Source organism: Phyllobates terribilis, unplaced genomic scaffold (genome assembly GCF_046119375.1).
Source record: "Phyllobates terribilis strain yellow unplaced genomic scaffold, ASM4611937v1 Scaffold_1__5_contigs__length_1240528914, whole genome shotgun sequence".
Lineage (NCBI taxonomy): Eukaryota > Metazoa > Chordata > Amphibia > Anura > Dendrobatidae > Phyllobates > Phyllobates terribilis.
This window is the reverse complement of record NW_027362761.1, coordinates 309106363-309120696: the sequence shown is the minus strand read 5'-3', so window position 1 is coordinate 309120696 and position 14334 is coordinate 309106363. Positions and strand designations below refer to the sequence as shown.

At 45.2% G+C, this 14334-nt stretch overlaps 1 protein-coding gene across 2 annotated transcripts in view; it reads right to left on the bottom strand.

Annotated features, from left to right (window-relative positions):
- The window catches only part of SMPD4 (sphingomyelin phosphodiesterase 4), a 30978-nt gene extending 17129 nt beyond the window's left edge, over positions 1 to 13849 (bottom strand). For both annotated transcript variants that reach the window (XM_073674273.1, XM_073674283.1), the window contains exons 1-5: positions 13697 to 13849; positions 12298 to 12384; positions 6023 to 6165; positions 5846 to 5921; positions 4913 to 5021 (exon numbers count right to left, since the gene is read on the bottom strand). In XM_073674273.1, the coding sequence (XP_073530374.1) occupies positions 4913 to 5021; positions 5846 to 5921; positions 6023 to 6165; positions 12298 to 12384; positions 13697 to 13738 (457 nt within the window). In that variant the 5' untranslated portion in view covers positions 13739 to 13849. The remainder of the gene's footprint in view (positions 1 to 4912; positions 5022 to 5845; positions 5922 to 6022; positions 6166 to 12297; positions 12385 to 13696) is intronic.
- Positions 13850 to 14334: the final 485 nt, after the last annotated feature.

The window sequence follows — 14334 nt, the reverse complement described above, 5'->3', positions numbered from 1 at the left end:
GCCGTATATCTCTCTAGTATATAGCTCACGAGCGCCGTATATATCTCTCTCTAGCATATAGCTCACGAGCGCAGTATATATCTCTCTAGTATATAGCTCACGAGCGCCGTATATATCGCTCAAATATATAGCTCACGAGCGCCGTATATATCTCTCTCTAGTATATAGCTCACGAGCGCCGTATATATCTCTCTCTAGCATATAGCTCACGAGCGCCGTATATATATCTCTCTAGTATATAGCTCACGAGCGCCGTATATATCTCTCTAGTATATAGCTCACGAGCGCCGTATATATCTCTCTAGTATATAGCTCACGAGCGCCGTATATATCTCTCTAGTATATAGCTCACGAGCGCAGTATATATCTCTCTCTCTAGTATATAGCTCACGAGCGCCGTATATATATCTCTCTAGTATATAGCTCACGAGCGCCGTATATATCTCTCTAGTATATAGCTCACGAGCGCCGTATATATATCTCTCTAGTATATAGCTCACGAGCGCCGTATATATCTCTCTAGTATATAGCTCACGAGCGCCGTATATATATCTCTCTAGTATATAGCTCACGAGCGCCATATATATCTCTCTAGTATATAGCTCACGAGCGCAGCATATATCTCTCTAGTATATAGCTCACGAGCGCAGCATATATCTCTCTAGTATATAGCTCACGAGCGCAGCATATATCTCTCTAGTATATAGCTCACGAGCGCCGTATATATATCTCTCTCTAGTATATAGCTCACGAGCGCCGTATATATTTCTCTAGTATATAGCTCACGAGCGCCGTATATATCTCTCTCTAGTATATAGCTCACGAGCGCCGTATACATCTCTCTCTAGTATATAGCTCACGAGCGCCGTATATATTTCTCTAGTATATAGCTCACGAGCGCCGTATATATCTCTCTAGTATATAGCTCACGAGCGCCGTATATCTCTCTCTAGTATATAGCTCACGAGCGCCGTATACATCTCTCTCTAGTATATAGCTCACGAGCGCCGTATATATTTCTCTAGTATATAGCTCACGAGCGCCGTATATATCTCTCTAGTGCCGTATATATCTCTCTAGTATATAACTCACGAGCGCCGTATATATCTCTCTAGTATATAGCTCACGAGCGCCGTATATATCTCTCTAGTATATAGCTCACGAGCGCAGCATATATCTCTCTAGTATATAGCTCACGAGGGCAGCATATATCTCTCTAGTATATAGCTCACGAGCGCAGCATATATCTCTCTAGTATATAGCTCACGAGCGCCATATATATCTCTCTCTAGTATATAGCTCACGAGCGCCGTACATCTCTCTAGTATATAGCTCACGAGCGCCGTATATCTCTCTCTCTAGTATATAGCTCACGAGCGCCGTATATATTTCTCTAGTATATAGCTCACGAGCGCCGTATATATTTCTCTAGTATATAGCTCACGAGCGCCGTATATATCTCTCTAGTATATAACTCACGAGCGCCGTATATATCTCTCTAGTATATATACGGCGCTCGTGAGTTATATACTAGAGAGATATATACGGCGCTCGTGAGTTATATCTCTCTAGTATATAGCTCACGAGCGCCGTATATATATCTCTCTAGTATATAGCTCACGAGCGCCGTATATATCTCTCTAGTATATAGCTCACAAGCGCCGTATATATCTCTCTAATATACAGCTCATGAGCGCCGTATATATTTCTCTAATATACAGCTCACGAGCGCCGTATATATCTCAGGAGCGCCGTATATCTCTCTCTAGTATATAGCTCACGAGCGCCGTATATCTCTCTCTAGTATATAGCTCACGAGCGCCCTATATCTCTCTCTCTAGTATATAGCTCACGAGCGCCGTATAGCTCTCTAGTATATAGCTCACGAGCGCCGTATATATCTCTCTAGTATATAGCTCCCGAGCGCCGTATATATATCTCTCTAGTATATATCTCTCTAGTATATAGCTCACAAGCGCCGTATATATCTCTCTAATATACAGCTCACGAGCGCCGTATATATCTCAGGAGCGCCGTATATATCTCTCTAGTATATATCTCAGGAGCGCCGTATATCTCTCTCTAGTATATAGCTCACGAGCGCCGTATATATTTCTCTAGTATATAGCTCACGAGCGCCCTATATCTCTCTCTCTAGTATATAGCTCACGAGCGCCGTATATACAGTACAGACCAAAGGTTTGGACACACCTTCTCATTTAAAGATTTTTCTGTATTTTCATGACTATGAAAATTGTACATTCACACTGAAGGCATCAAAACTATGAATTAACACATGTGGAATTATATACTTAACAAAAAAGTGTGAAACAACTGAAAATATGTCTTATATTCTAGGTTCTTCAAAGTAGCCACCTTTTGCTTTGATGACTGCTTTGCACACTCTTGGCATTCTCTTGATGAGCTTCAAAAGGTAGCCACCGGAAATGGTTTTCACTTCACAGGTGTGCCCTGTCAGGTTTAATAAGTGGGATTTCTTGCCTTATAAATGGGGTTGAGACCATCAGTTGTGTTGTGCAGAAGTCAGATGGATACACAGCTGATAGTCCTACTGAATAGACTGTTAGAATTTGTATTATTGCAAGAAAAAAGCAGCTAAGTAAAGAAAAACGATTGGCCATCATTACTTTAAGAAATGAAGGTCAGTCAGTCCGAAAAATTGGGCAAACTTTGAAAGTGTCCCCAAGGGCAGTTGCAAAAACCATCAAGCGCTACAAAGAAACTGGCTCACATGAGGACCGCCCCAGGAAAGGAAGACCAAGAGTCACCTCTGCTTCTGAGGATAAGTTTATCCGAGTCACCAGCCTCAGAAATCGCAGGTTAACAGCAGCTCAGATTAGAGACCAGGTCAATGCCACACAGTTCTAGCAGCAGACACATCTCTACAACAACTGTTAAGAGGAGACTTTGTGCAGCAGGCCTTCATGGTAAAATAGCTGCTAGGAAACCACTGCTAAGGACAGGCAACAAGCAGAAGAGACTTGTTTGCGCTAAGGAACACAAGGAATGGACATTAGACCAGTGGAAATCTGTGCTTTGGTCTGATAAGTCCAAATTTGAGATCTTTGGTTCCAACCACCGTGTCGTTGTGCGACGCAGAAAAGGTGAACGGATGGACTCTACATGCCCAGTTCCCACCGTGAAGCATGGAGGAGGAGGTGTGACACTGTTGGGGATTTATTCAAAATTGAAGGCATACTGAACCAGCATGGCTACCACAGCATCTTGCGGCGGCATGCTATTTCATCCGGTTTGCGTTTAGTTGGACCATCATTTATTTTTCAACAGGACAATGACCCCAAACACACCTCCAGGCTGTGTAAGGGCTATTTGACCATGAGGGAGAGTGATGGGGTGCTACGCCAGATGACCTGGCCTCCACAGTCACCAGACCTGAACCCAATCGAGATGGTTTGGGGTGAGCTGGAACGCAGAGTGAAGGCAAAAGGGCCAACAAGTGCTAAGCATCTCTGGGAACTCCTTCAAGATTGTTGGAAGACCATTTCCGGTGACTACCTCTTGAAGCTCATCAAGAGAATGCCAAGAGTGTGCAAAGCAGTCATCAAAGCAAAAGGTGGCTACTTTGAAGAACCTAGAATATAAGACATATTTTGAGTTGTTTCACACTTTTTTGTTAAGTATATAATTCCACATGTGTTAATTCATAGTTTTGATGCCTTCAGTGTAAATGTACAATTTTCATAGTCATGAAAATACAGAAAAATCTTTAAATGAGGTGTGTCCAAACTTTTGTTCTGTACTGTATCTCTCTAGTATATAGCTCGCGAGCGCCGTATATCTCTCTCTAGTATATAGCTCGCGAGCGCCGTATATCTCTCTCTAGTATATAGCTCGCGAGCGTCGTATATCTCTCTCTAGTATATAGCTCGCGAGCGTCGTATATCTCTCTCTAGTATATAGCTCACGAGCGCCGTATATCTCTCTAGTATATAGCTCACGAGCGCCGTATATATATCTCTCTAGTATATAGCTCACGAGCGCCGTATATCTCTCTCTAGTATATAGCTCACGAGCGCCGTATATCTCTCTCTAGTATATAGCTCACGAGCGCCGTATATCTCTCTCTAGTATATAGCTCACGAGCGCCGTATATCTCTCTCTAGTATATAGCTCACGAGCGCCGTATATATCTCTCTCTAGTATATAGCTCACGAGCGCCGTATATATCTCTCTCTAGTATATAGCTCACGAGCGCCGTATATATCTCTCTCTAGTATATAGCTCACGAGCGCCGTATATATCTCTCTAGTATATAGCTCACGAGCGCCGTATATATCTCTCTCTAGTATATAGCTCACGAGCGCCGTATATATCTCTCTAGTATATAGCTCACGAGCGCCGTATATATCTCTCTAGTATATAGCTCACGAGCGCCGTATATATATCTCTCTAATATATAGCTCACGAGCGCCGTATATATCTCTCTAGTATATAGCTCACGAGCGCCGTATATCTCTCTCTAGCATATAGCTCACGAGCGCCGTATATATCTGTCTAGTATATAGCTCACGAGCGCCGTATATATCTCTCTAGCATATAGCTCACGAGCGCCGTATATATCTCTCTAGTATATAGCTCACGAGCGCCGTATATATCTCTCTAGTATATAGCTCACGAGCGCCGTATATAGCTCTCTAGTATATAGCTCACGAGCGCCGTATATATCTCTAGTATATAGCTCACGAGCGCCGTATATCGCTCTAGTATATAGCTCACGAGCGCCATATATATCTCTCTAGTATATAGCTCACGAGCGCCGTATATATCTCTCTAGTATATAGCTCACGAGCGCCGTATATATCTCTAGTATATAGCTCACATATATCTATCTAAAATCGTTTTTACCTTTCTGTAGCAATAAAAAGGATACTAAGAGACAAATGTAGTCCAAGTCCTCCAGTGGACGGAAACTGGATCTTGTTATGATAGAAAGGACACTCAGGCAAGACTCTCTCCTGTATAGATGCACGTACAGGACCCTGGAAAAAGAAAAATATCAGTCAAAACAAAGGGAACCTGTCAGTAACGTCTGCTCTGGGCAAGCAGATGTACTGCAGGCGAGGGCAGAGTAAAACCTTACCAACTATATTTGTTTCTTTGCTATCTACTGGTCCCTTGCTCTGAAATTCAGCTGTTATACATGTGCTAGTTAGCTTTGCCAATGCTCTGGTGGGCGAATCTGTGCACTTACAGTCCTCTGCTCCCCTTCATTACTGACAATGGAAACAGAGGCTCTGCTGTGGAGGACTGCAAGTGTATTGACATACCCCCCAGTGCACTTGGGAAACTCATTTGCATATAAAATAAAGTGATGAATTATAGAGCAAGGGAAAACCAGATAGCAGAGAAACCAGTATCCTTGGAAAGGTTTACACTACCCTCGCCTGCAGTACCTCCGTCAGCCTAGGGCAGATGTCGCTGACGGATCCTCTTTAAAATGGAGTGTTTTAGGGAAAGCTAAAAGGTTAGGCCCATTTCACACATTTTTTTTCCATATGTGAAAACGATCTGTCTTTTTTTCAGCATGCTGGATCCATTTTTAGTCCATGTGTCAGTTTCTGCAATCCTAGCTGCATCTATTTTTCACGTATTAAAAATAAAAAAAACCTTAGCTTCTGACAATGAAACAGTAATATACGGCTGCACCGAGATGTACGTGACGCCACCCCGTCAAGTAATCAAATACAAGGTACATTTTGATATGTTATTATCTTATTAAATTGCCTGTCGCAAGGACTTTCTTCAATCACAGACAGACCCTTTAACTACTTCCCCCTTACATACCAAATAAAGGCTTACTTACTGGTAGGAATGAAACAGGAAAATCATATCTGTATTCCTCTGCTTGTAGTTTGTAGACTAGTTTCATCATTGCACCACTAACCCACAAAAATAAAGATACAGTTCAATGTCACAAAATTTTTTTTTCTTCTCAAAAAAAAGTAAAATGGATCGTAAATAACAAGGGATCTAAACTCACTTGGGATCTAAAAAAAACAATGTGGAATGGAATTCCAGTGGAGAAGTCTTCTCTTGTAAGCATCTTAGGTTCCAGCCCACAATGCTGCCATCCAGACTGCCAAACACCTGTTCTACTAGCCATGGAAAGATGGCATGCAGTTCCTTTAATTAAAAAAAAAGACATTCTGATTAAATTGTACACAAACAAATGCACATTGTGAATAAGACAGGATAGATAAATAAAGGTAGCTGCATACACTGCAGAAAAATCTGCGTGTGAATTTTGCTGTCAATCAATGGCAAATCAACAGTTAAAAAAATCCAAATGGTAAACTCGCTGATTTATGGTGGATGTCACCCATTTTACAATAAAATGATGTTAACAAATCAAATGATTTTAAAATTTCTAAATATTTATTTTGTTGTAATCTCATCCACATGGTGGGTGCTGTAATCCGGGATTTTCACTCAAATTTTTCATTGTGTAAATCAGCACAGTATGTGTGGCTTTACCCCAAGGCTAAGGTGACACCACCGTATTTCCTTCCTCCAAGAGAATCAGGGGGCACACTCTGATCTGATTTTCTCGGATGAGGAGAGGATGGAAAAAATAGAATTAGACTTACCGGTAATTCGGTTTCTAATAACCCTCCATGACAGCACACAGGAGGATGTCACCCCACCCTAATAGGGACAGAAAACATGAAGAGGTTTAAATAGCCCCTCCCACATCCTCCCTCCAGTGTTATTACAAAGGACCACAAGAGTATAGATGCTTCAAATTAATTTTTATTTCTACTGATCAAACTGTCGTAGAAACAATAAGCGAGGGGGGGGGGAATTACCCGTGCTGTTGTGGTGGGTTATTAGAAACCAAATTACCAGTAAGTCTATTTCTATTTTCTCTAAGAACCCCCCACAACAGCACACAGGAGGTATACCAAAGATATACTAGGGAGGGACAATAGCCTGAAGGACCTTCATTCCGAAGACTAAATCTCCAACAGACATTAGGTCTAGTCTGTAGTGTTTGGAGAAAGTATGAATTGAGGACCATGTGGCAGCTCTGCAAATCTGTTTGATGGATGCGCTGGCTTTTTCATCCCAGGAGACAGATATCGCCCTTGTAGAATGGGCCTTGAGCTTTGCTGGAGGAGGTAGATCCTGGATCTGGCAAGCCTCCGTAATCGCCCTCTTAATCCAGTTGGCTATTGTGGATTTTGCTGCCTTCTTTCCTCTGTTTGGACCTTGAGTATGGACAAATAGGTTCTTGTCTTTCCTTCCTTCTTCTGTTTCCTGAAGATACTGCAGTACTATTCTCCGAAAGTCCAGAGTGTGGAATCCCATCTCTTTTTTGTCTTTTGGGTTGTCACAAAAAGATGGAAGGATTATCTCCTGAGATCTGTGGAAATTTGAGACCACCTTAGGTAGAAATGAAGGGTTAAGTTGGAAAATTAGATGATCTTCCAGGATTCTCAGGTAGGGTTCGTTGACCGAAAGGGCCTGTAGTTCACACACACTTCTGGCTGTAGTTATTGCCACCAGGAAAGCAGTTTTCCAGGTCAGCCTGTCCAGTCTTATGGTTGATAAGGGCTCAAAGGGTGGAAGAGTTAACCCTTTCAGAACAATGTTAAGGTCCCAGGGGGGAACCAGGTCTGTTACTCTAGGGTGGATGCGGGTTGGCTGCTGTCATAAATCTTCTCACCCACTGATGTTCCGCTAGTCTTTGATCGAAGTAAGAACTTAACGCCGCTACCTGGACCTTAAGAGTACTAGGTCTGAGACCTTTGTCCAGACCTTCTTGTAAAAAGTCTAGAATCTGAGCCACATCAGCCCTATGAGGGTCTGGGCGAGTGGGTGCACACCACCTTAAGAAGGTTTTCCAGATCTTATGTTAAATGGTGTTCGTTACAAGTTTCCTGCTCTTCTGGAGAGTTTTGATGACTTTCTCCGAGAGGCCTCTTGTCTTTAACATCAGGAATTCAGAAGCCAGGCAGTTAGGTGTAGTTTCTCGGGATCCGGATGGTGAATCGGTCCCTGGAGACTTCCTCTACGGCCTTTAGTTCTCTGAAATTTGATGAGCGCTGGCTCACCTCTTTGGTCCATATACCCTGGAATAGCTCTTAGGAGACCATGGCTCCCCATCCCTTTTCACTGGCATCCACCTTTATGGTTACCAGCGGATTCTGGATCCATGGTACTCCTCTGTTCACATTTTTTCCTTACAGCCACCAGAATAGAGAAGTCCTTACTCGTGGTGGTATAGGGATTCTCCTGTTCAGAGACCGTGGGGATCCATCCCAATTCGTAAGGATGTAGGTCTGTAATGTTCGGGTATGCGCCTGAGCCCAGGCCACCATCAGAATACAGGATGTCATAGACCCGAGGACCGACATGGCGTCTCTTAATGATACTGATCTTCTGCTCCTTAGGACATTGATTTTTGCTTTTATCATGACCTGTTTTTGTTTGGGCAGGAATGACATCTGGCTGTGGGAATCCAATAGTACTCCTAGAAATGTTTTTGTCATGGAGGGAACCATCTCTGATTTTTTCTGGTTCACTAACCAGCCCAGAGACGATGGGATCTGAATGGTCAACTGTAGATGTTCTCGGAGTACAGGTACTGAGGGCCCGATTAATAACAGGTCGTCGAGGTATGGTACTATTAAAATGTTCTGACCCCTGATATAAGCTATGACTTCTGCCATGACTTTCGTAAATATTCGCGGGGCTGATGAAATTCCAAATGGGAAAAAATTGAATTGATAGTGGACTATTTGATCCCCCTGAGCCACTGCGAATCTTAGGAACATCAAGTGAAGTGGATGTATGGGGATGTGGTAATATGCATCCTGGAGGTCGATTGTGGCCATGACATGGTCCTGTCCTATCAGGGGGACCGTCTACCTGATGGATTCCATCTTGAATCGTTGGTAGTGGATATACTGATTCAGTGGCCTTAGATTGATTACAACTTGGTGTGAGCCATTTGTTTTTTTTATTAGGAAGAGTCTGGAATAAGGTCCTGTGCCTATCTTCCTTGTAGGAACCAGGGATATCACCCATGAGGACAATAGGTCTGAAAGCCCGGATATCAGGGTGGCCTGACGACTCTGAGAGGAGAGCGGTGTTAACCTTATCTTCTCTGGAGGATAGGAGGAGAAATTTATTTTTACTCCGAACTCGACAACCCTCAGGACCCATGGGTCTGAGCAGATTTCTTTCCACTGAGGGAGAAAATTCGAGATGCGACCCCCGACTGTCCTGATGTCATGGTCTGTTCTGACGTTGGTTTTGGGAGAGAAAAAGATTTTTGCCTCCTCTACCTTTTGGGTAGCTCCATCGTCCTGTTTTGCCTTTACCCCTATATTGAGGGGTCTGCTCTTGGGAGGGACGAAAAGGCCTCTTCCTCACATTCCTAGGTTCCGGGAGGGCCTTCTTCTTGTCTGAGGCCTTCTCTAGAAGATCATCTAGGGCTGGCCCGAACATGTATTTCTCCTTAAAGGGGATGGAACACAACTTCATTTTTGATGCCACGTCGCCGTTCCAGGATTTCAACCATAGGGCCCTTTTTACAGAGTTTGATAGCCCAGATGCTCTTGCCACCACTCTCACGGATTCTGCAGAGGCGTCTGCTAAAAACCCTGTAGCCTTCTGTAGGTAGGGATGCCAAGATGTCTTCTCTGGGGGTGCCTGAAACTAGGTGTTCCTCCAGTTGATCTAGCCAACGAGGCATTGATCGAGCTATGCCCGTAGAGACTGCGTTGGTGCTTAATAGTGTTGCCGAGGTCTCCCAGGATTTTCTGAGTAGTCCCTCCATTTTGCGTTACAAGGGGTCTTTTAATTGAGAGGAATCTTCAAAGGGCAGTGTGGTTTTCTTTGCTACTCGTGCAATTTGGATATCCACTCTTGGGACTTCAGACCAGCATTCTGCCGTCTCATTGTCTACAGGAAATCTATCCCTTAACTCTGTAGGGGTATTTAATCTCTTTTCTGGAGATTCTCACTCTTCTGAAGGCCCCGTCACACTTAGCGACGCAGCAACGATCCCAACAACGATACGACCTGTCAGGGATCGTTGCTGCGTCGCTATGTGGTCGCTGGTGAGCTGTCAAACAGGCTGGCTCACCAACGATCAGGGGAGCAGCGACATCGTGGAATCAGGGGAGCAGCGACATCGTGGAAAGAATCTTTCCACGATGTCCTGCTCCTGGTTACGAGCCAGCTGAAGCAGGAGCAGGTTGGTAACTATGGTAAACATCGGGTTACTAGGGGCACACGCGCTCCTAGTAACCCGTTGTTTATCATGGTTACCACTCTGCTACAGTGAGCGGGAGGTTACCGTTCACTTTAGCAGGCTCGTAACCATGATAAACAGCGGGTTACTAGGTGCGCGTGTGCCCCTAGTAACCCGATGTTTACCATAGTTACCAGCCTGATCGCTGCTCCCGCTGGTCACACACAGCGATGTGTGCTGACCAGAGGGAGGGCAAAGACCAAAAAATGGTCCAGGACACTTGGCAGCGATCAGCGACCTCACAGCAGGTGCCTGATCGTTACAAAGTGTCACACATAGCGACATCGCTGTTGCGTCACCAAAACCGTGACACAGCAGCGATCTCGCTAGTGATCTCGCTATGTGAGACGGGGGCTTGAGACTAAGTCCCTAATACTCTGGTGTATAGGGAACACCAATTTTTTCCTGGAACGTAGCCCCCCAAACATATGATCCTGTACGGTTTGGGGCACTTTTTCTTCCTCTACCTCCATAGTTCTCCTTACTGCCATGAGGAGTTCCTCCAAACTATCTGATGGAAAATAATATCTCTCTCTTTGGGAGTTATCAAGGGTTGGACTTAGTTCACCTTCCTCTGGAAGATCTTTCGAGATATATATCTCGTCTTGAGAGTCTTCCTCCCCTCCCTTTGTCGGGCTAATCTTCCTCTTTTTGGGAGTAGATGTAGAACCCTGACTAGGTGAAGGCGTAGGGAGAGTGACCGAGGCTAAGGAGGATTTGATCTCCTGACATACAATCCCCTATATCTCCACCATTAAGGAAGGTTGTTCCTGCCTGATAATCTTCTCCGTACAGTCCTTGCATAGGGGCTTTCTATGGGAGGACGATAGTTTTTTTGTACAGATGGGACATCTGCGTGACGGTTTAACTTTTTCTCCAGATGCAGGTTCCTTGTCCCCCTACAAGAGAGGGGAGAAGGGGAGGGGAGCTATAATCACTATTTCCTGCATCTGGGAGATGGATTACCAGTGCCATACTTACTGGGACCGGACCGGCGCTGGGCTCTACAGATGCAGAGCGAGAAGCTTCAACAGACATGGTTTTGTCCTACCTGTAGATGTCTTCCTGTCCAGGGCTCCTTTCATGGGCGACCAGACCAGCGCCTCCCTCTGTTTAGAGGGCTCCTCCCCCAATGTCCTGTTGAAGATTTCTGATCACAGGCGGCATTAAGCTCTTCTTCCCCCATAGCTTTTTGATGCGGTTCACAGTGGAACGCAAACTGCCGGAGGTGACGTCATCATCCACCGCCCGGCGTCCAACGTCACTTCCGGCGCCGCGGCGTGCGCTCCACATCTGGGAGCCGGCATCGCTCGCGCATCCAGAGGAGGAGAGGGGGAGGAGGTGGACCAGAGAGCTCAAAGAGGCCTCCGGTCAGAAGATCCTGCAGACCTTGCCCGAGAGCGCGGACTGCAGGAAGGGGTCCTGAATCCGGAGGAGACGGGAGCAGCGCCCTGAGGAGGAGAGGTAAAGACTGCTCGATCCTCCGCTCCCCGGCTAGTAGCTTTCCCCCAGTGCCTGTCGCCGGCCCAGCACACCGGGGATGACCTCTTCATCCCTGATGGGGACAGGAAATAACACTGGAGGGAGGATGTGGGAGGGGCTATTTAAACCTCTTCGTATTTCCTGTCCATATTAGGGTGGGGTTACATCCTCCTTTGTGCTGTCGTGGGGGGTTATTAGAGAAAAAATGTCTCCATCTTCTCTAGTCTGCAAGTCGCATCACACTTGGATGGAATCTGAGTGCGTTCCGATGTTTTTTACCGACTCATTGATTGGCATGGCTCAGTGAAAATCGTGCACATTGTGAATTTTACCGAGGAAAAAAAAAATTGGACCTGTCAACATAGAATAACATTGGTCTGAGTGGGAGCTAATGTTTTGTTGGATCACACTTGGACCGAAAATTCGGTTGTTTGCACCTGCCCCAAGAAAGTGAATATATTGCACAAACAGTAATGCCTGCTATTATCATAGCTTATAATAGAACATGGTACCTTTGCAGGAAAATCATCAATTACTCTGATAAGGTCTTGACAGCGGAGGGGTAAGGGTTTATTGACACAGTCAGCCTTCAGCAAGGCCTATAGGAAAAAGCGAAAGAACATAAGAAATGTGCTGTACAGCATGTGACTAATATTAAAACTAATCTTCTGCACTGTCTAAAGCGCATCTCAGTAACGACAGCACTAGTGATGAAAATGGCAACTTAATTCTCCAAGCAGCAATGTTACTGACCACTCTATGGGGCTTTTTACAGTCGTCTTCTCTCGAGCCTTTGATCATCAGGACAGACATCTTCAAGAGTATTTTTAAGGCTGAGGCTTAATGGTGAATTGGGTCACATTGAGACCCGGAAGTAAATGCGACAAGTGAAGTCGCCAAAAATCTGAGGAGGTTGGACTTGTTGGGGCTTGCTTGTCGCCATACTCGCAAGGTCACAATGCGACCCCATTCCCTTGTATTGTGCTGCGATGTAGCAGCGTCACCTCGTGACAGGTGTCACAGTCAAAGTTGCCATGTGGCCTCAGCCTCAAGAGGACAGAGTTTACAATCCAAACTGCATACAATATTAAATAGACCTTATGAGGCTGGTGTACTTACAGTGAAAATCCATGTCAGAATGGCTTTGCGAAAGCTTTTCTAATATGAAAATGAGTATTTTGCTGGACTGGCTTTAGGACTTCACTGCCATTCTAACATGGATTTTTCAAACTAACTCCACCAGCCTCCTCAGGTCTAAGATCTGGTGCTGCAGTCACACTGATCTAGTGAGCACAGCTGGCTGCTTAATTTAGTGATCTGTCACCAATGTCTGTGATAAGACAAGGGAAACAGATTGCTTTATTACAGCATGACATATGATGGATCCGTTAACGCATAATTCTACTCAGGTTATACCGGATTTGGCAGGTTCCTTTACTGTTTTTTGGCTAAAGGGAAGCTCTGCCACACTCCTGGTCAGAAAGCAAAGGAGCCAACAGAGCAGGAGTGGACACAGCCTCAGCTTTCTAGCTGTGATCACAATGGCCCCCATTACAGCATCTGATCACCCAGCTCTGCTATGCCCCTGAATAGCACATTTCCCAAACTGTGCAGCAATACTGTGAGGTAAGTGGGATCCTGGAATAGGCAGAGTTGCCATTCAGGACTCTAGGAAAGCTGGGTGACGGCAGCCATAGTGATAGTCACCGAGGCTCTGAGTCACATAACAGGAAGATGACTCTACAGCGCCACCAATCATAAGACGCCCTGGGAACGTGCGGCAGTCACCAGTCTGCTGACGCATGAGGGACCATTTATAGCCCGTGCACAAAGTGATCAGGACTTCTATGGCGGCAGGGAGCCGGGACTGAGCGCCGTGCTGCAGGCGGAGGGGACCGGCCGATTACTCACCAGCAGGTAGCTGGGCTGCGGACTCCCTCCCGGGAGACTCATAGTCCCAAAATTTCCAACAGTCCCGGTTCGACCCCCGCGCCAGACAGCAGTTACTTGTCGCGTCTCGCTGACGTCATCACAATGCGTCCCCGGGGTTATTCAAATTGGAAAACGAAAGTAAAGTCTTGTTCACGAGTAGGAAAGTGGTGGCCATTTTGTTGAAGACCAAGTTTCATAGCCCCGTAATACTATTCACTGCGGCCAGCGTCACAGCCTGGAGAGTGCTGAAATTGTGAGCGAACGAAAGCATGCGCTTACCGCCAGAGCTGAGCTGTCAGTCAGCCGCCTGTATGTATAGCTCATAGCCCGATGCTGAAGATGGTTTCTTATTCTGCAACTTTCTATACGCAAAATTTTCTTTTTTTTTACAGGTTTAAAACCCCTTCATGACCGGAGCATTTTCCATTTTTGCGTTTTCGTCTTTTGCTCCCCTTCTTCCCAGAGCCATAGCGTTTTTATTTTTCAGTCAATATGGCCATATGAGGGCTTATTTTTTGCGGGACGAGTTATACTTTTAAACGCCATCACTGGTTTTATCATATTGTGTACTGGAAAACGAGAAAAAAATTCCAAGTGCGGTGAAATTGCAAAAAAAA